This window comes from Purpureocillium lilacinum (assembly GCF_023168085.1).
Source record: "Purpureocillium lilacinum CBS 284.36 DNA, scaffold_4, whole genome shotgun sequence".
In the NCBI taxonomy this organism is placed as follows: domain Eukaryota; kingdom Fungi; phylum Ascomycota; class Sordariomycetes; order Hypocreales; family Ophiocordycipitaceae; genus Purpureocillium; species Purpureocillium lilacinum.
Genome location: NW_027072114.1, coordinates 714,794 through 732,938, shown reverse-complemented (window position 1 = coordinate 732,938; position 18,145 = coordinate 714,794). Strand labels below are relative to the sequence as shown.

At 60.8% G+C, this 18,145-nt stretch overlaps 9 protein-coding genes across 9 annotated transcripts; 5 read left to right on the top strand and 4 right to left on the bottom strand.

Annotated features, from left to right (window-relative positions):
• Nucleotides 1-2,616: 2,616 nt before the first annotated feature.
• PLICBS_005418 (uncharacterized protein) lies at nucleotides 2,617-3,234 on the top strand (the record flags this gene model as incomplete). The annotated part of the gene is made up of 2 exons (XM_065600714.1): nucleotides 2,617-2,731; nucleotides 2,792-3,234. The coding sequence occupies 2 exons, from the start codon at nucleotides 2,617-2,619 to the stop codon at nucleotides 3,232-3,234; spliced, it is 558 nt and encodes a 185-aa protein (XP_065456786.1).
• Nucleotides 3,235-4,423: 1,189 nt separating this feature from the next.
• PLICBS_005417 (uncharacterized protein) lies at nucleotides 4,424-6,377 on the top strand (the record flags this gene model as incomplete). The annotated part of the gene is made up of 7 exons (XM_018319096.2): nucleotides 4,424-4,448; nucleotides 4,537-4,953; nucleotides 5,020-5,444; nucleotides 5,505-5,700; nucleotides 5,753-5,833; nucleotides 5,898-6,000; nucleotides 6,080-6,377. The coding sequence occupies 7 exons, from the start codon at nucleotides 4,424-4,426 to the stop codon at nucleotides 6,375-6,377; spliced, it is 1,545 nt and encodes a 514-aa protein (XP_018181570.1).
• A 175-nt stretch (nucleotides 6,378-6,552) lies between these two features.
• On the bottom strand, nucleotides 6,553-7,470 carry PLICBS_005416 (uncharacterized protein; the record flags this gene model as incomplete). The annotated part of the gene is made up of 1 exon (XM_018319095.2): nucleotides 6,553-7,470. One exon carries the CDS (start codon nucleotides 7,468-7,470, stop codon nucleotides 6,553-6,555), a length of 918 nt encoding a protein of 305 aa, XP_018181569.2.
• Nucleotides 7,471-8,330: 860 nt separating this feature from the next.
• On the top strand, nucleotides 8,331-10,046 carry PLICBS_005415 (uncharacterized protein; the record flags this gene model as incomplete). Its single annotated transcript, XM_018319094.2, has 3 exons — nucleotides 8,331-8,511; nucleotides 8,628-9,819; nucleotides 9,887-10,046. The coding sequence occupies 3 exons, from the start codon at nucleotides 8,331-8,333 to the stop codon at nucleotides 10,044-10,046; spliced, it is 1,533 nt and encodes a 510-aa protein (XP_018181568.1).
• A 284-nt stretch (nucleotides 10,047-10,330) lies between these two features.
• On the top strand, nucleotides 10,331-11,769 carry PLICBS_005414 (uncharacterized protein; the record flags this gene model as incomplete). The annotated part of the gene is made up of 3 exons (XM_065600713.1): nucleotides 10,331-11,119; nucleotides 11,229-11,531; nucleotides 11,590-11,769. The coding sequence occupies 3 exons, from the start codon at nucleotides 10,331-10,333 to the stop codon at nucleotides 11,767-11,769; spliced, it is 1,272 nt and encodes a 423-aa protein (XP_065456785.1).
• A 64-nt stretch (nucleotides 11,770-11,833) lies between these two features.
• On the bottom strand, nucleotides 11,834-12,739 carry PLICBS_005413 (uncharacterized protein; the record flags this gene model as incomplete). Its single annotated transcript, XM_018319093.2, has 1 exon — nucleotides 11,834-12,739. One exon carries the CDS (start codon nucleotides 12,737-12,739, stop codon nucleotides 11,834-11,836), a length of 906 nt encoding a protein of 301 aa, XP_018181567.2.
• A 792-nt stretch (nucleotides 12,740-13,531) lies between these two features.
• On the top strand, nucleotides 13,532-14,406 carry PLICBS_005412 (uncharacterized protein; the record flags this gene model as incomplete). The annotated part of the gene is made up of 3 exons (XM_065600712.1): nucleotides 13,532-13,811; nucleotides 13,912-14,053; nucleotides 14,142-14,406. 3 exons carry the CDS (start codon nucleotides 13,532-13,534, stop codon nucleotides 14,404-14,406), a joined length of 687 nt encoding a protein of 228 aa, XP_065456784.1.
• A 55-nt stretch (nucleotides 14,407-14,461) lies between these two features.
• PLICBS_005411 (uncharacterized protein) lies at nucleotides 14,462-15,629 on the bottom strand (the record flags this gene model as incomplete). The annotated part of the gene is made up of 2 exons (XM_018319091.1): nucleotides 14,462-14,753; nucleotides 14,824-15,629. 2 exons carry the CDS (start codon nucleotides 15,627-15,629, stop codon nucleotides 14,462-14,464), a joined length of 1,098 nt encoding a protein of 365 aa, XP_018181565.1.
• Nucleotides 15,630-15,927: 298 nt separating this feature from the next.
• On the bottom strand, nucleotides 15,928-17,549 carry PLICBS_005410 (uncharacterized protein; the record flags this gene model as incomplete). Its single annotated transcript, XM_065600711.1, has 2 exons — nucleotides 15,928-17,494; nucleotides 17,545-17,549. 2 exons carry the CDS (start codon nucleotides 17,547-17,549, stop codon nucleotides 15,928-15,930), a joined length of 1,572 nt encoding a protein of 523 aa, XP_065456783.1.
• Between the last annotated feature and the right edge of the window lie 596 nt (nucleotides 17,550-18,145).

Genomic DNA, 18,145 nt, shown 5'->3' with positions numbered 1-18,145 from the left:
CACGCCAGCTGAGCGGGCGATGGGCATCGATCAAGGGACGCCATTCGGCGCGGTCTGCGCCATCTTCGAAAGGCTTTCCCAAATCTCATGCGCCCAATGGGCGCTGCGCCTCAACAGGGCTGGCAGAAGAAAAGGGAGCCCTGGCCGCTCGCTCTCGGTTTCCAGAGCACCCACGGTCTGGTGGTGGCAGAAAATCGTCGTCAGCGCCTGACTGTGAAAGTCAATGACGCTGACGACGCGCGACGGAAACTGGCTGGCGGCTGCCGAGACTCCACACCACCCCGTTGTCAACGGCGTCGCTTTCGCTTGGCTTTCTGGAAAGGGCTAGGCCTCCCAGCACGCTTGCAGCACGCAACGCAGACAGAATCCGAGTCCGAAGCGGCCTTGTGGCGGCGAATCACGAGGATCACCGATTGCCGGCGCGCGACAGGCCTGACGAGCGCGACTTTGTCAGATCTGGCACCCATTTCAACACGAGCCGGCAATCGTGGCGGAATGGTAAACTTGAGTGTTACTATCCCTTCTAGCAACTAACACGAGGCTGCTGGTTGCTCTCCCTGCTCGGGTCTCCTTGGGCTGGGCATGCGTGTGCTCTCGTGGGCTGGACGCCTCAAACTGAAGGAAGATGCGTTTGCGTGGAGGCCTTCAGCCCGTGGACCTGTGCGCGCCAGGAGTAATCGGCCTGCCGTGATGATGCGACACCTCCCCTGCATTGTAGGAGGACCGTGTCGGGGTGGCCATCTGGCAGTCTTTGACGGATCACAGCAATTGTACGAAGTACAGGCCGCGCGGAGACGTGGCTCGGGCGCCACTAGGTCCCGCGCACCACGTTTGATCCTGATGCGGCTCGCAGCGGCAGGCATCTTTGGACGCGACCTCACGTTGCGACCGACCTTGGCAATGTCAACCCAAGTAGAGTGCATCGGGGAATCGAGAAGGGACGCTGGACATGGCTCGAAACACAATCTTATCGATCAAGCACTGGAGTTCGGGCGGGAAGCGTCTGATGCAAGGCGATGGCAGACAGCACAGCGCGACTACATGGAGCGCTCAGACGACGCGTCCAGATAACACCGTACTATGCGCATTGCAACTGACACAGACATGGCACCGCAACGGCCTCCCAATTTTGATCCAACGCTTATGTTATGGAAGACATGCTCGGTCCACGTGCGCAAGGTATTACGACCTAGGCATCTAAGATGGGGCAAAATAATATATGTTATCGGCTATAACTGTAGAGGCGTGGCGAACTATCTGCGGTATCACAAAGGCGAGTCTGCGCAAATCTCAGATGATTGTCTGCCCCCAAGACCGCATGAAAGCCTGCCAGCTGCGCAGACAGACGCCGCTTGTGCAAATATTGATTCAATTCCATTCTGCCGCGTGCCGGTACAACTCGATTTAGTTCAACGGACTTTGGGGGTGTGTTGCGCCTCCTCGGAACTCTTTCGGTGAACTCTGAACGACCAGACAACGAAGTGGTTGCTACTTTATCTAATTCAATGGCCTTGGCCTGCAGATGTTGCAACGAAGAAATTTGCCAATGCACGCCATCTTCCTCAGGACCGACGGCTCCTCTGTGGTCGAGCTATGCATCCCGGTAGGCGAGGACGGTCCCGAGTCTCAGGCCTGGGGTCGCATAGGCGAACCCGACGTGGCGGGATTATGGGTAGGTGTTTAAACCTCTTATTACCTCGGCACGAGCGCCTGATGGTGCATGGCCGCTATGTGCGGATGGTGCGGCTAACGAATGAGTTGATCACTCAGGACTAGGTCTTGATCGCGACTGGCATCTACGTGCTTTTGAACTTTGGTACTACCCTGTGCGCGTTTTTAAACCATTTTTGCAGCTTCCTGGCGCAACTCGTATGGGTCTTTTTTTCCCGGTACTACACCGACGTCGAGTCCGAACATGGCCCATCCATGTACGCATACCACATGGCCACGCGCAGCATCCTCCTCTCAGCCAACACATTCCTGCTTCCCTCAACCTGCCTCGGGAAGCAAAGCCTTGCCCGAAGTCCGCTGCGACGTGTTCAGGTCGCTGCCGCCATCGCCGCCGTTGGCCTTGCCATGAACGAGTTTCTCTTCAGCCAGCCAGCAAGCTCATTTGACCACATTGTCCTATATATGAGGATATACTGGATCGCGCCTTGTTTGGAGAAAAAGACGTCGCTGCCGGTGGATGGCGACGAGCCCTTGGCGTGGGCCAGACACTGGGCATCTGCAGCGGTCATCACATATGCAGTTGGGACTTGCCTGCACGCGGTGCTCAATCTGCTTTTGCCGAATGGCTGGGGGCCCAAAGCACCTGTTTCCTGCGATGCCCCTTGTGCTCGGCGCGACTGCAACGAAGGGCTAATTGCTCCACGCCACGAGGAGAGAAGCCGCTCGGAAACTCCCCATGAGACTGGCACAACAGCGAGCTCGCCCTCAAGCTCTACCCTCCCTTTGTCCGTCGCCAGGTACGCATTCGTGGTCGGTGCTGTCGCCGAGGAAGCCTGTTCATCGTTCTTTGCCAGACTCATGGTACTGCTGTTCAGCGTGCTGCTATGGTCTTGTCAACTTGCTTTACATCCTTTCGTTCTGGCAATGAATTCACTGCATCCCGGAATGCCCGAATGGGCCGTGAGCGCCGCGCCAATCAGCACAGAAATAACTCTTGGTCAGGTCAGCGCGATGGTCCTCTTGCTTGACTCACTTGTGGGCATCTTGAACTATAGCATCGGTAAGTAAACGCCACCCCGCTCGAAACATGAGACAAGGACTTCGCTGAGCGTGCATAAAGAGAGGCGGAAGCAGAAGGTCCAGCAGGATGACGCCCTGGCAGCACTCGACAACTGGCACGGCGGCCCCCGGCGACCTCGTGATGTACGATGCACCTGTTTGCGGGCCGACTACACATTCTCGGATACCGACCCCGATGGAGAGAGCGCCTACCAAGTATGCCTGAGGGATTACTTCAAGACGACCCTGTTCTTGTCGTGGACAGCAATCATCCTCTCCCTCGCGGTGACGGGGGGCACGCCCGTACTGCTCGCAGCATTTCTGAGCGGCGACGCGCGACTCGGCCAGCATCAGGTGCATCAACTTCTTCGAAGCGAACAGTGGCAGCCGGTCATGCTTGCATACTTTGTCGTCTCGGTGATGGGGCTCGGGCTATACTTGTCGAGGTGGTCGCTGTGTTTCTGGAAGGCGCTGAGACGATTTCGTGGCCGCGCGCGGGAATGACTACGTCTCGACAGCTTGAAGTCCACGGCCCGGCTCACATTGCGTTAGCAGCATGGTCCGCCCGAGAATGCAATGGTACACGCGACGTCGATACGAAGAAAAAGGGGCGCGTGGGGTTTGAAGGCGCTGAGTGGCCGTATGGATCCGGGCGGGCCACATCAATTCATCGAGTCCACGCTGGGGTGCATGATGGCAACAGGATTTCCGTCTGTGCAACGGTTGGGCGCCTGGGCGCCCGGTAGAAATCACGCTGGCAATTGTTATGTTGTTAGGTCGGTCTCGCGACAAGGCTGTGCTGGAGGCATCGCGGAACACCTTGTGATAGGCACGTCCGTGGGCTTTGCTACAACGTAACAGGGAGACTCATCGTACCGTAAACCCGATGTCACCGATACGAGCTTTGGTGGTGGTGCATGCGGACGGGCAAGACGCTCCGAAACCCTCCACGTGCAGTGACTCGGTGAGCAAGGTGCTGTTCTGCCAAGGCCATGTTTCGGGTCGAGGGGATCAAGTTCCCATGGAAGGCGACTTCACCCTGCGGACGGGACCGCGGGCACATGTGCCCAGTGAGCTGAATTGGGTGACGCAATCCGCGTTCAATGTTCGGGGCAAGCTTGACCGATGGCCGACCCGCAGTTGGCATCACGCTCCACGGGTCTGGTGTGTCTGGGGCCCCGGCCGGAGGCAGTTGAAACGGCATTTTGTCCCCACTGCCGGCTCTGGGGGCCCGGCCTTGGATCTGAATTCTGGACGCTGATACGCGCGCTTCGACGGTCTGGCCCCCTCGAGTCCTCGACGCCCCTTCTCGCCCAGACATGTGCGTCAAGTGCGACTTCTCCCGTCCGTCCGGAATCACGGTTGGCGTGCAGTAGCGTCCACGGGCCTGAATTTAGCCATCTCTGCCGGGTCGATCCATGTCGCGTTCGGGACAGGATCCCCGGCACTTGGCGTTGGACGTTGCTACAGCCAGCCGGCCTGTCCTCCGCATTTGCTGAGCCGCGGCAACTTGCAAGCAGTATAAATGCAGCATGATGTGACCTCGAGCCGCAAGAAATGGCGTCTGTAACCGCTGGCTGGCGTGGTACACAGATTGGCAATATATTGACGGTCCTTTGTTCTGCGCGCATCGGTATCCCCGTCCACCCACGCTCTACTCTGGCCCCTCGGTCACGCACAACGGCATCGCGTCATGCATCGGATTTGGAACATATACGGTAGGCGCATCGCATGCATGATACTTGGCACACAGCTCGCTCCGACCACGGACTCTTGTTCATGTCGCCCTGGCTGACCTCGTGCCAGTCCTCGCGTCCTTCGGGACCATAGGCGGGATGCTGTTCGGCTTCGACATCAGCTCCATGAGCGCCTGGATCGGCTCGGATCAGTACCTCGAGTACTTTGGCCACCCGGGCTCGACCGAGCAGGGCGGCATCACGGCCTCCATGTCCGCCGGCTCCTTTGTCGGCGCCCTCGCCGCCGGCTTCCTGGCTGACCATCTGGGCCGCCGGGGAGCCCTCAAGGCCGCCTCCATCGTCTGGATCATCGGCGCCGTTCTGCAATGTTCCGCGCAAAACGTGGCACACCTTGTCGTCGGCCGCATCGTCAGCGGCCTGTCCATTGGCGTCACCAGCTCCCAGGTGCTCGTGTACCTGGCCGAGCTGGCGCCATCGCGTATCCGTGGCAGGGTCGTCGGCATCCAGCAATGGGCCATTGAATGGGGTAGGTTTGAGCGCCTGCTTTCAGCAACCGGATGGGCATTCATGACTTAACCGTCGTCTGCCACAGGTATTCTAATCATGTACCTCATCTCGTATGGATGCTCCGTCACCATTGACACCCCGGCCGCGTTCCGCATTGCCTGGGGCGTGCAGGGCGTCCCCGGCTTCGTCCTGTTCGCCGCCTTGTTCTTCTTCCCAGAGTCTCCGCGCTGGCTCGCCTCCAAGGATCGCTGGGAAGAGGCCCACGAGGTCCTGGCCAACTTGCACGCCAAGGGTGACCTTGGGGACCCGGTCGTTGTCGCCGAGCTCGAGGAGGTCCGCGAGGCCGTTCGCCTGGCCGCCGAGTCCCAAGACATTGGGTACCTGGGCCTTTTTGCGCCCGGCGTCTGGAAGCGCACCGTAGTCGGAGTCAGCGTGCAAGTCTGGCAGCAGCTGCTGGGCGGCAACGTGATGCTCTACTATCTTGTATACATCTTTAATATGGCTGGACTGGTGAGCGTCTTGGTCAGCTCGTCTGTTTCGGCGATGCATCATGCTAACGCGGCTTGATAGTCTGGCAACGTCGCCCTCACATCGTCAATCATCCAGTACGCCATTTTCCTGGTCACCACGGGCGCGATCCTGCCCATCATAGACCGCCTCGGCCGACGCTGGCTGCTCATCATCGGAGCCATCGTCTGCGGCGTCCTCCACTTTGCGACTGGGGCCATCATGGCCGTGTACGGCCACCATGTCGACAGCGTTGATGGTAACTGCTGGAACCCAGTGTCGCTTGTTGCGCATTGACTTACCATTTATAGGAAACGACATACTCAAATGGTCCATCTCTGGGGCTCCGGCCAAGGCGGTGATTGCGCTGGCCTATATCTTTGTCGGCGTTTGTAAGTCATGCACCCACTACCCGCTGCACCGGAAATGAACTGCGCTTACACGCATCGCGAACAGACGGCCTCACTTGGGCGCCAGTGGCGTGGATCTACTGCAGCGAGGTGTTTCCATTGAAGTACCGGGCAAAGGGAGTAGGGCTGGCTGCGGCAGGCAACTGGATGTTAGTTTTCAGGCTTTGGGATCCTGGCCTGCATCCCATGTTTACGCTGGATGAGACGGATCGCTGACATCCAGCATAGCTTCAACCTTGCTCTCGCCTTCTTCGTCCCGCCCGCCTTCACCAACATCCAGTGGAAAGCGTACATGATCTTTGGCACATTTTGCTTTGCCATGACCGCCCACGCCTTCCTCACATACCCCGAGACGGCAAAAAGGTCTCTCGAGGAGATTGACCAGCTTTTCGAGCAGAACTTGACTGCCTGGCGCACCGGCCGGACAGGTGCGACGTTTGAGGACAAGGTCGAAGAGGTCCGCCGCACTGGAGGGATCCGGGAGCGCAAGCAAGAGGTGGAAGATTTGCACGCGGAGCATGCCTGATCCGTGCCATCGCTGTCTCTGTCGGGAGACTCATTGAAGACTAGCAGACCGCAATGTGCAAACATGTGCGCATGGATAGGCGGAGAGCGGCAAGAAATCGTGTAGCATTCTGGAGATGATAAAGGTTTGGACATGTGCCCATGGCATCGCGCATGCAGCCAGCTGTGCAAAGCAACTACACTACCTTGGTAGGGTCTGCCTGGGCTTCGTCCGCAAGCTCTGCCAAGTCCCTAAATGCGAGTCCCTTGAAGAACTTCTCCCTGTGCCTTTGCACCTTGGCCCACGGAAAATGCAGCGCCTCGCTGTGACCCCACAGCTCGAAGATGGCGACGGCACGGCTCTCCGGGCTCTCGTTGGCCACGTACTGCCTGACGCTCTGGGCGAGCGACTTGCGCTTGAACGTGTACGCCGGGTCCCTGCTCTTGACAAAGTCCCCGAGCTGCCGCCAGGACATCTGCGCCCCGGATACGTACGTAAAGTCTTCCCACGAGTGCCTGTCGTGCTCCAACAGGGCGATGGTCGCGCGGGCCGTGTCGCGAGCCGATGTGAAATTGACGAGCTGGCTCCCCTTGCCGTACAGCGTAAAGGTCTTTTCGCCATGGTTCTGCGGCCACATGTCGCCAATGTCGCCGAGGTGCCGCTGGCTCGCAGGCACAACGTAGTCGGCGTACCACCCGGGGCAGATGGCCGACCAGCTGACGTCGGTCTGGCCGCGGAGGGCGTCGAAGACGGGGACCAGCTCGTCGGCCCAGTCCAGGGGCTCGTCGGGAAATTCCTCCAGGTTCCCGGCCCAGGCCGACGGGATGAAGCGCTTGCAGGTGGCGGACTGTCGGCAAGCGGCTAGGATGGAGGCGTGGATCGCCGCGAACTGCGGGACGCCGCCCCTCAGCGTGCAGACGGCGGCGTCGCAGTCGGCGAGGGCGTCGCGGAGCTGCTGGGCGCTGTAGTCCGCGGCGACGTGTTGCGCGACGCCCAGCGCGTCGAGGTACGGCTTGCGGCTGCGGGATACGGCGACGACGTCGTGCCCACGGGCCTGCAGCTCTTCTACAAAGTACCGTGCAAGCTCGCCGACGGCGACGATGGCGACTCTCATGGCGGCGGATTGGCAGTTTGGTGAGACGAAGGGCGTCAACTCACTGAGGGATGCATCAAGGACAGGGAGGCCCCAAGACCCGTTCCCTACCTGCAATGACCCTGCTCAAGATGGTATTTAATACCCCGACTTTCGCGTGCTGCAGCATTAGTAATGTCTTGCACGGGACAATGCATCTATTGTCCCGGAATGGAGCGCCCTGACAGTGACACAGGCTGGCGCCCCGGCCGGGCTCGGCAGTCGCGCAGCAGACAGTGGAGTCGGCTTCGGAGCCCGAGCCCGGTCGGATCCGCCGTGTCCCGCCCGGTTGACGACGGCATTGCGGCGGCATTGGCTTTGCCGAAAACACTGGGCTGTCCGCGTCTGAAAAGCCCAAGGATCGTGCGAGTTGTGTGCCGTTCCTTATCAGTCTGGCGAGCGTTGATACCGCCTGACATGGGACGACCCGTTGACGACCCTCGCCGCCACCGACGGGCTCAACTCGACCTTTCCGCACGCAGACAGGAACCAGTCCCGGGTGGATCGAGTCACGTTCAGAATCATTGGACACGCGGAAAGCCACCATGGGCTGACCCTGCTAGCTGCCCTGCGAAGGAATTGTGGAGGCTTTTTCTCCCGCGCAAACCATGGGTGTCTCCAGCAGACGGGAAAGCCACACAGGTCGTCAGACTGGGGGGGCGCGACACCATGGCCGAAGTGTGGCGTGACGTAAATGAATTATAATATTTTATCGCTCGCTGCTGCCCTGTGCTCGGGGGCCGTCGCTATGTGTTGAATTTTTCTGCACCTCGGACTCTCTCGATATTCTGTCCCCCCGGCGTCTCGACGAGCCTCTCGCGCGCGATCCCCGCAACCCGAAAATGGCCGTCAGCAAGGAGGCAGACGCCAGCGCCGAGCATGGCCTCAGCGCAGACTCGTCGTCGGGCAAGGACGACGCCATGGCCATGGTGGGCGAGCAGCGGCACGCCATTGATCCTGCGGTCGCGGCGCGCGCCGTGAGGAAGATTGACTGGTTCCTGATTCCGGCCATGATTGTCGGGTGTAAGTGCCACACTGATCGAGACGGGACGGACCCGGTGCGACCCAAACTTTGGATATGGAGGGGGGAGTTGAGGGGATGGAATCGCCCAGCTGACCAGGAGACACTCACCATCTAGACGGCTTCGTCTACTACGACAAGGCCATCCTGGGCTCCGCCGTGCTCTTTGGCATGACAAAGGACCTCGAGCTCGCCGTGGTCGACAAGTCGACGACGCCGCCGACGACGGACACGCGGCGCCTCAGCTGGGCCACGTCGCTCTTCTACTTTGGCATGCTCGCCGGCCTCTACCCCATGACCTTTGCGCTGCAGCGCTTCGACATGGGCCGCATCCTCGGCGTCGTCGTCATCGTCTGGTCCGCCATCTGCATGCTCACCGCGGCCGTGACGTCGTGGCAGGGCCTGTTCGCGCAGCGCTTCTTCCTCGGCTTCGTCGAGAGCATCATCCCCACGGGCTTCATGTGCATCGTCTCGGGCTACTACACCCAGTCGGAGCAGTCGCTGCGCCAGAGCTGGTGGTTCAGCAGCACGGGCCTCTTCACCATCATCGGCGGCGCCCTCAACTACGGCTTCGCCCAGATCAAGGGCGGCGGCCTCAAGCCCTGGCAGTACATCTACCTGCTCGCCGGCTCCCTGACCTTTCTGTTCGGCTGCTTCTGCTTCGCCGTCCCCAACTCCCCCGTGTCGGCCTGGTTCCTGACCAAGGAGGAGCGCTTCGCCGCCGTGGAGAGGCTGCGCCACGGGCAGACGGGCGTGCGCTGCACCAAGCTCAAGGCGTCGCAGCTCAGGGAGGCCGCCCTCGACGTCAAGGTGTGGCTCGTCGCGCTCATGATGGCGAGCGCGTACACGGTCAACGGCGCCGTGAGCGGCTTCGGCCCCCTCATCGTCTCGACGTTTGGCTGGAGCACGCTCGCGTCGATCCTCTTCCAGTTCCCGCTCGGCGGGCTGTGCTTCATCGTCATCCTGGTCACGGGCTACCTGGGGTCCAAGTTCAACAACATCCGCATCTTTATGCTCATCTTCACCTGCCTGCCCGTCATTGCAGGCTGCGCCATCATCTGGAAGAGCGAGTGGACCTACCACGCCGCCGCGCCCGTCGTCGGCTACTCCATCACCGGCTTCTTTGGCGGCACGGTCAGCCTCATCATCACCATCGGCATGTCCAACGTGGCCGGGCACACCAAGAAGAGCTTCATGGCGGCGACCATCTTCGTGGCCTACTGCGTCGGCAACATTGTCGGGCCACAACTGATTTTCTCGCAGACCAAGGACCGGCACTATCCCGCGCTATGGCTCGGCCTTATCATCTGGTGAGTACAGACCACCGCCGAGAGGAGGCTGCAGATGAAGTATTGCTGACGATACTGCCCGTTACAGCTACGTCATCTGCATCGCGTCCGCGACCGCGCTGTACTTTGTGCTGCGGAGCGCCAACAAGCAGAAGATGGCTCTCCCAGAGGACGAGTCCGAGCGAGCAAAGCTGGCGTTTCAGGATCTGACCGACAAGGAGAACCCCTACTTTCGGTACGTGTACTGAGACAACGAGGGGAGCGCGGACGCGCCTGAGACAGCCGGGGGTCCGTCCAATAGAGCCTCCCCTTCCTTGACTTCAGTCTCCATGGAGCTTCCGGCTCGGTCACCGCGGCGGCGCATCCATTGTCTCCGAAGACTTGGCCGCGAGCGTCTTATACCTCTTATAGCACCTAGATAATCACGACCGCGCCATCCCCCCGGGGTGCCCATGGGAGTCGTCGAATCCTCACCTCATTCCTGATTGAACCTTTTTGAAGATTGCCAACGCCTGCAGCCAGCACCTTCGCCATGTTCGAGAAGGCGACGCTCATCGCCAAACTGGTTGGATACAGCGTCGTCCTGATATGGGGTGAAATCAGCCACGCGTTCAACGCTTTCCTCGTCCGCCGCCGCGCGCAATGGTTCGGCGCCACGCCCGCCGCTGATCGCACCCGAAACATTGTCATCGTCGGCGCATCCTTTGCCGGGTACCACGTCGCGCGCCTTGTAGCTCGCAGTCTCCCGCCGAAAAGTCCATGCCGCGTCGTCGTCGTCGAGCCCAACAGCCACTTCCACTTTACATGGGTGCTGCCGCGGTTCTGCGTGGTCAAGGGCCACGAGAACAAGGCGTTCATCCCTTATGGAGGCTACGTCGCTGGGGCGCCCGACGGTGCGATCCGATGGGTGATGGGCCGGGCTACGGGCGTGACGCGCCGCGCCGTCACCGTCGAAGGCGGCGAAGACATTCCCTACGACATGCTGGTGATTGCGACGGGGTCAAAGGTTAAGGAGGGCTTGCCTTCGCGTGTAAATTGCACGGATAGGAACGAGGGGATGGAACGCATGCGGTCAATGCAGGACGGCGTCGCCGCAGCCCAGACGATCGTCGTCGTGGGAGGAGGAGCCGCCGGCGTCGAGCTCGCCACAGATGCCAAGGCACTCTATCCGGAGAAGAAGATTACACTGATACACTCGAGGAGCGCTGTAATGCATCGATTTGGCAAGATCCTACAGGTTGCGGCTAAGGAAGGTCTTGAGAAGCTAGGTGTCGAAGTCGTCCTCGAGGACCGCGTCGTCGCCGAGGACGCCGTTGGCAAGGTGGTCACCCTGCAGTCCGGGCGAACGATTCCCTGCGATTTCTTTGCAAGTACCCCTTGGTGACCTTGGCCGGTGAGGAGCCTCGAGCTAATATGCGCGAAACCCGCAGGTCAACTGCACCGGGCAGAAGCCCGCTTCCGACTTGGCTGGAGTGTTGTCGCCAAACGCCATCAGCGCGACCGGCCATGTTCGCGTAAAGGATACGCTGCAGATCAGAGACGATGAAATCTCCAACGTGTATGCCTGCGGCGACGTGGCCGAGAGCGGAGCACCAAACCCCAATGCGCGCGTGGCGATGCGTCAGGCCATGATTGTCGCGCAAAACATCCTCCAGGTGGTCCGAGGGGAGGGGCCAACACATACGTACGAGACGAGCTGGGCAGACGGCGTCATTAAGCTGACGCTCGGCCTGGTATGCCCATTCCCCTTCTTCGCTAAGTGCGACAGGGTGGAGCTGACGAAAGCTGCAGGATCGATCGGTTGTCTATACGGGTGACGGGACGAGGGAGCTCATGTTTGGCAGCAAGGAAAAGGAGGTGACACTGATGGCGGCCTCGGCGTGGTCGCGCATGGGGCAAAAGCCATATGACGATGACTATCAAGGGCCCGAACCGCAAGCAACTGGCGAGGGAAAGGTGAATATGCAGTGAGTAATACATTAGAAGCCTCGTGGTTTCCTTTGTACGATGATGCATGCTTAGCCCGCTCGCCGCGTCAATTGAACCGCGCCACCCAAACGTCCATAGTCCGCACCTTGCTCCCCTGCAGCGCCGCTACTGAGCCAATGACGGCGTCCCTTGACGACCTCAGCAGCGACTGTACCGGAGTTTCCTTCACGTGCGTAGCAATCTCGTCGAGGAAGCTCGCGCTCTTCACGGAGCCCGTCTCCCACGAGCCGTCTTGCAGCGCCTCGTCCGGGATCAATATGGCCTCCTCGTCGAGGCTCCAGCCGCTGGCTCGTGCAGCTTCGGTGATACTCTGCGGGCTGAGGAGACATCGGATGTTCGCCTCACTGGCCTTGTTGTGCGCTTCGAGAAACGCCCTCGCCATGGAAGCCAGGACATGCGGCACCGCGGCCTTCTCCGCCGCCGTGAGGGCATACTCTGCGATGAGGAGTGTCGCCGCCCGGTCGCTGAGCGCGGCTAGAATCGCGGACAGCGTCTCCGGTGAGGCAAAGTACCAGATGCAGTGGCCCAGCACGACCACGTCCCACTCCCCATCCGCACCGCCACCACTCGTCAGGAACGCTTCCGGGTCGGCGTTGTACCAGGCGATACGCCCGGAGACGGGAGACGCCGAGAGGTGGGCCTGCGCCTGGCCGAGCGTCCAGGGCGCGCCGTAGTCCAGGCTGCCCGGGTCCACGGCGTCGACGCGGCCCTCGGGCCCGACGGCCTCGGCGAGCACGGCCGTCAGGGTGCCCTGGCCGCACCCGATCTCGAGGACGCGGCTGCCGGGCGGGATGCGCCACTGGTTGACGAGCCGGATGCGGTGCTCCGCCTGGGGGAGCTCGACGGCGATATGTGCATCGGCATTTCCCTCGGGCGCGATGTGGTATCGCGCGACTGTCGCCGCCAACGAGAGGGGGAGGGGGACAAAGGGCGTTGTCGTTACTGTTGTCATGTTTGCGCAGGTGATTGTTTCCTCATCGGATGAGGCGTCGTTGAGCTGTGGCTTCAACTCTGATATACTTGTCCTGTTCCTTCACTGCGTGCGCTGTCTTGGGCCTCACCTGCCGTTTCATTCGTTCAATCGTGAGTCATCAGACGGGCTGCTGCGACGTGCTGCGTAGTGCTCACTGCTGACGATGCAGTGGAGCAAGCACAACAGAGCTGCTTTAGACTGTGAGTCGTCCACCCCGCATTGAAGTGGCTCATGGTCCACGGCTTTGCTGTTGATGCTCACTACATAATAAACGCTGGGGCATTTGACTCACACATGGGCAAATCCGGCGCTAACAAGACGTTCCTGACCTGGCCAAGCCCCATGGGGAAGGTTGTAATTGCCTCCCAACATGGTCGGCCGCGGCTCCGACGTGCCACGTATATTGATGAAATGGCGAGCTCATTGAGCAGCGCCAGAGCTTCTCTGTACTGCAGCTTGCCGATCCATCCGGCTCTGCCTGCCGAGCTGCTGAGCGGCGGATTGCACCTCACCGCTCACGACGTTCCGGACATTTGAGGCGGTTGATACATTTGTCAGATGTCAACATGTCCGAAGGCATCTGCACACAGCCACTGATCCTCCCGGCGTCCCGCAGGGGCTTCAACGTTCCGGTGTCAACATGACAGATATACCACTCTTCATGTATAATTAGACGCTTCCGAGGCACGCCGTGACAATACGGGCAACAACTACCAATTGACACCTCGCTGCTCTCCTTGCGACCGGCTAATCGCGGCGCAGCTCACAAGGATGCCTCTCTCCTGCGAAGCCGTCAAGTTCCAAGACGGCCCGGCCATCGCAAACGCCTACATCAGCGCCTTCTTCGGCGACCCCTTCCATGACACCACCATCCAGGACGTGCCCTTTGACAGGCAGGTCGCCGGCGTCGTCCGGCGCTTCCCGCGCAACTTTGTCCAGCCCAAGAGCCACTACCGCAAGGTCGTCGACACGGACACGGGCGAGGTCGTGAGCTACGCGAAATGGGGCCTCGTCAACTTTGACGGCGAGAGCATCCTGCCGCAGGACCGTGGTGAGTCTGCACCAGGATGGACTGGCTCATTTGCGGAGCATTGAACATTTGTATCATGTTTGAGCGCGGAGAGGCTTATTGTTGTACTCTTGTGACGCAGACGTGCCGCCAGAGTCCGTCGAGGCGACCAAGGCGCCTTACACGGACCCAGAGGGCATCAACGACCCCTTTGCCGACTGGTTCACCGACCAGGTCGAAGCCGCGCGCAAGGCCACCCTCGGCGACAGACCCATGCTATGCAAGTCCCTCACTGCTTTTCACGCTCCATGGCTCGCGCATCTGACAAGTTTCGAACCTTGCAGGCCTCAAGATGCTCGGCACCGTTCCCAGCGCGCAGCGCAGGGGTGCCGGCGCGCTGCAGGTGCAATGGGGCGTCGAGTTCGCCGACCGGCACGGACTGCCCTGCTGGACCGAGGCGTCGCCGCACTCGGTGCGGATCCTGCAGCGCTTCGGGTTCAAGACGGTGCAGGAGGTTGTCTGCCCGATCGATGAGCGCTGCGGAGGCGGGACGTACGTGTACACTTGCGTGCTTCGGGAGCCGCAGACGGGAGCCAACAGCACGACAGGCGAGGTGAACGGGTCAAGTCAACCGTAGTATAAAGTTGATCCATAGGGTACCGTACAATAATGCAGCACGGCAAGCTCCCGGATCAGAACGTCGTCTGAATCGATGGGTAGTCCTTGGCCTGAGCGTGCAAATCGGCAAATATGGACGCCGACTGGTCGCCCGCCAGGTCGCTCATCCTGTTCAAGTCCTCATCCTCAAGGTGCTCTAGCGCCTCCATTGGCTCTTCCGCGCCGTCTTTCTCGTCCTCCTTTTGCTGCTCCACGGCCTTGTCTATCCCAGAGGACTCCCCAACAAGCAGCACCTGCGCGTTCACATAGTCCAAGTGGTTTGGCCGCGACGGCATCCATCGCAGCGAGCGGAACTCTTCCTGCAACCTGTGCATTCGCAAACGCTTCTTGTCAGCCTGTTTCGTTCACTCGCATTCGGGTGCGAGTTTGGACTCACTTCTTGGGGAATTCTGGACCCTTTGGAAGCCGTGCGTTCGCGGGGCCCGGATACTCCGGGTTCTTGGTGCTGAGGATGAAGCTCCCCTGGTCCTTGATGCCCAGCTTCTTTTGGACCTCGCCCAACTCTTTCGGCAGCGTCGTCATGTACGCCAGGTGGCTCTCCCTGCCCGTCGTAGTGAGTGCGTACACGCCCTCGCCCACGGGCGTCGCCGCCGGTGTGTGCCGCGTGCCAGCCGTCTTGGTCTCGTAGTCGCTCGAAGCGAGGAAGCTTCCCTTGATCTCGTCGTACGAGGCGCCTGCCATGTCGACGAACGCCATGAAGCGCTCACGTCCACTCATGGGGAGCTGCTTTTTGGGCAAGGCCAGGACGCGGGTCGTGCCGGCGTCGCTCAGAGGCCCGCTGCCGAGCTTGGCGTCGGTGGCAATCGGTCTTAGGAGGATGAAGGTGCGCGCAATATCATCCACTTTGTGAGGCTCCTCGACGTTGACGCGACCACGAATAAAGAAGTAGATGATGCCTTTCTCCAAGATACTGGAGGGCACGTCGGGTTCGTCACCGGGGCGCTCCGCGGCACCAGACTTGGACTTGGACGCCGCCTTGTGCGCTCCATTCTGATGGTGCGTTTCATGGTCCGAATGTCCGTCCTCGCGCTTGGAGTCGTCTCCCTCTCCCTCGCGACTCGGCTGTTTCTCTGTCTTGGTCCGCTTGGCGTCTGGCTCTTCGTGCTCGGTTTGGTGCTTGTCGCCAGTTTGCTGATCCTCCGCCTCTACATTCCGGTCCGCGTCGTCATTTGATCGCGCCATTGCTAGAACGGAGTACTGGTGTCAATTGGCAATTTTAATCCTTGTTCGCTGGCGATTTGTGGTTTGACTTTTGCAGCTGCGATTTCTCCAACGGCGTCCACAAGCCGTTTTGAACTTGGGTGCAAACTTTGGAAACTCTGATGTCATGGACTTGTAAGACACAGCACTCATCTCCAGCGCCGCCCTAGTCGAAATGACTGCACAATGACAGCACGCTCACACACCGTAGGCAGTCAAACGTGAATCGATCTGAAACAAAGACTTTGCGGAAGCGACACGCAGCGCTGCCCGTCCCTGCTCATGACGGCTCCTCACGCGTCGCTCTCACGACGCCGACGCCACCAATGTCATGCTCAAGCAGCCAGAGCGCGTCTCTCGCAAAGGGCGCCGCGGACCCTCGCACGCGGAGCGCCCATCGCAGCTCGTCGACCCTCGCCGCGCACCACCCCATCTCCTCGGCAGTTTCCGCGGTTGCCCACAGGAGCGCCCCCAAGGACCCGACGTGTGCCGCTTGGTGCGCGGCTGCTCGACCCCAGAACGCCGCCGTGTGCTCTGGCTCGAGCGACGCCATCAGCTCCGTAGCGACCTGAAGCTTTGAACGTGCTGCCGAGCGCACCCGGCTGCGGACCGCCTCGCTAGTGTCAGGCGTCAGCGCCCGCAGGAGCGCCCGGTGGATGGCAATCTCCATGGAGGCGTACGCCAGATGCAGAGAGCCGTTGGCACATAGCTTTCCTCGCTGCTTGCTTCGGAGATGAAGGGCATCAGGTAGAGCGGCGTACCACGTTCGTAAGCGGACAACCAGAGGCTGTGCGAGGTCCACGGCTCCGGCGATGCCTATCTGGTCAAGCAGCCCGGCGGCTCGTGTCGCCTTGAGGCTGAAAAAGGTGCGCAAGACGTCAGTCACGATGCAAGTAAGCTCAATGTGGGCACAAAAAATGTCCCAGCCGATGCGGGCATCCATGTCCACTGCCGCGCCCAATTCCTGCTGAGATGCCAGCTCAGGGAAGTCGGAGTCCGTGCAGGGGCGAACATCCCAGTCGTCATCATGGATCAGGCATGGCCGTCCGTGGACGAATGCGCCCCAGCGATCCTCCATGTAAATGGCCCAAGCAAGGCGCCGCCTCAGGCCCATCTCCCAGGACGGGATGGACCATGAGCTGCAGTCAAGGTGAAGGCCCAGGTCCTGCGCAACGGCAACAAGCTGTGCCGCAAACGCACGGCTTGATGTGTTGTTGTCGCCGTGATCCCCCGGTCGTCGATGCCGCTGAAGAAGCAGCAAGCCAGCTTCGATGATGCTGAGCTTTGGCCGTCGCATGTCCCTGTTGATGGTCTGCTCTGCCAACCTTTCAAGGGATGCAGCGTCTGGCACGCATTCGCTGCCGGCCAGAACGCTGTCGTACAACTGCCAGTCCAGGGCCACGAGATACACCGCGGCCAGCAGAGACGGCGCAAAATGGCGATGGGATATGCGGTGCTTGCTGATGAAGACGTCTTTGTGGAGGATGGGGAAGCTGGGATGGACGATTCGAAAATAAAGGTCGACGAGGGTGCGGCCGAGGGGATGCACAGCTGCCTCGATGGCGTCCAAGTCGGCTACGCGCTGAGCCTCCGAAGTGACTGCCTCGTCTGCACGAACAATGAAAATGGTTTGGTCATCGAGACGGCGAGCGAGCTCAGGCGCGGTAGGCGCTCGAGCGGTTAGAGCCGACGGCGGACGATGAAGGTCGAGCAGGATGGGATCTCGATAGTCCGTCGGCCCAACATATTCGGCATGAGTCGTGAGATCCAACCCTAGTGTATCGTCGAGTATGGCTGGGGGCGACACCGGTATGCCATCAGGCGGCGCCGCAAGGTCAGAGTGATTACTGGCCGGCGGGGAGGATCCCGGGCGCCTCGGGTCGCTTGGTGAGGCGACTCCATGAGTGCTGTCTCCAGGAGATTCCTCTCCCTGCACGAGAGAGCTTGCTGTGGGGCGTTGTCGAGCAGTGCTCTCATCGGCCGAGTCCCGGCGTTGTGTGAGCTTGTTTGGACCGATGTGAGGAGCTGTCTGCACCCGTCGCTGACGCGGGAGCGGACCCTTCAAGAAGGTGCATCTCTGGCCGTGAAAGGCGCACAGCACGCATTGGGTCCGGTTCCCCTCTTTGACACAACGCGTCTTCCGCAGACGGCATGTGTCGCATGGCCGTGCCCGTGGCGGAGGATGGGGTGCTTTTGCGGTCGGCGCGGCCGCAGCCGCCGTCGTAGTGGCTTGGGAGCCGCCGCCGCCGCCGACGGCAGACATGCCTCGGGCAGGTAGCTCGGGTACGTGCCCTTGGACGAGCTTCACAGCGAGCCGGGAGCGAGACCCACGGCAGCGCGCCTGTCGGGTTTGGATGCTGTCCCCTGGGCCCTCGGGCACGCGATGATACAGGGCGGGGCCGCACAGCTGGTCCACAGAGGGCATCTGTTCGAGGACAGGAGGGAAGGCGAGGAGGTGTCGAACGCAGAATGCCGTGTGCTCGTCTGGGGGGTATGGC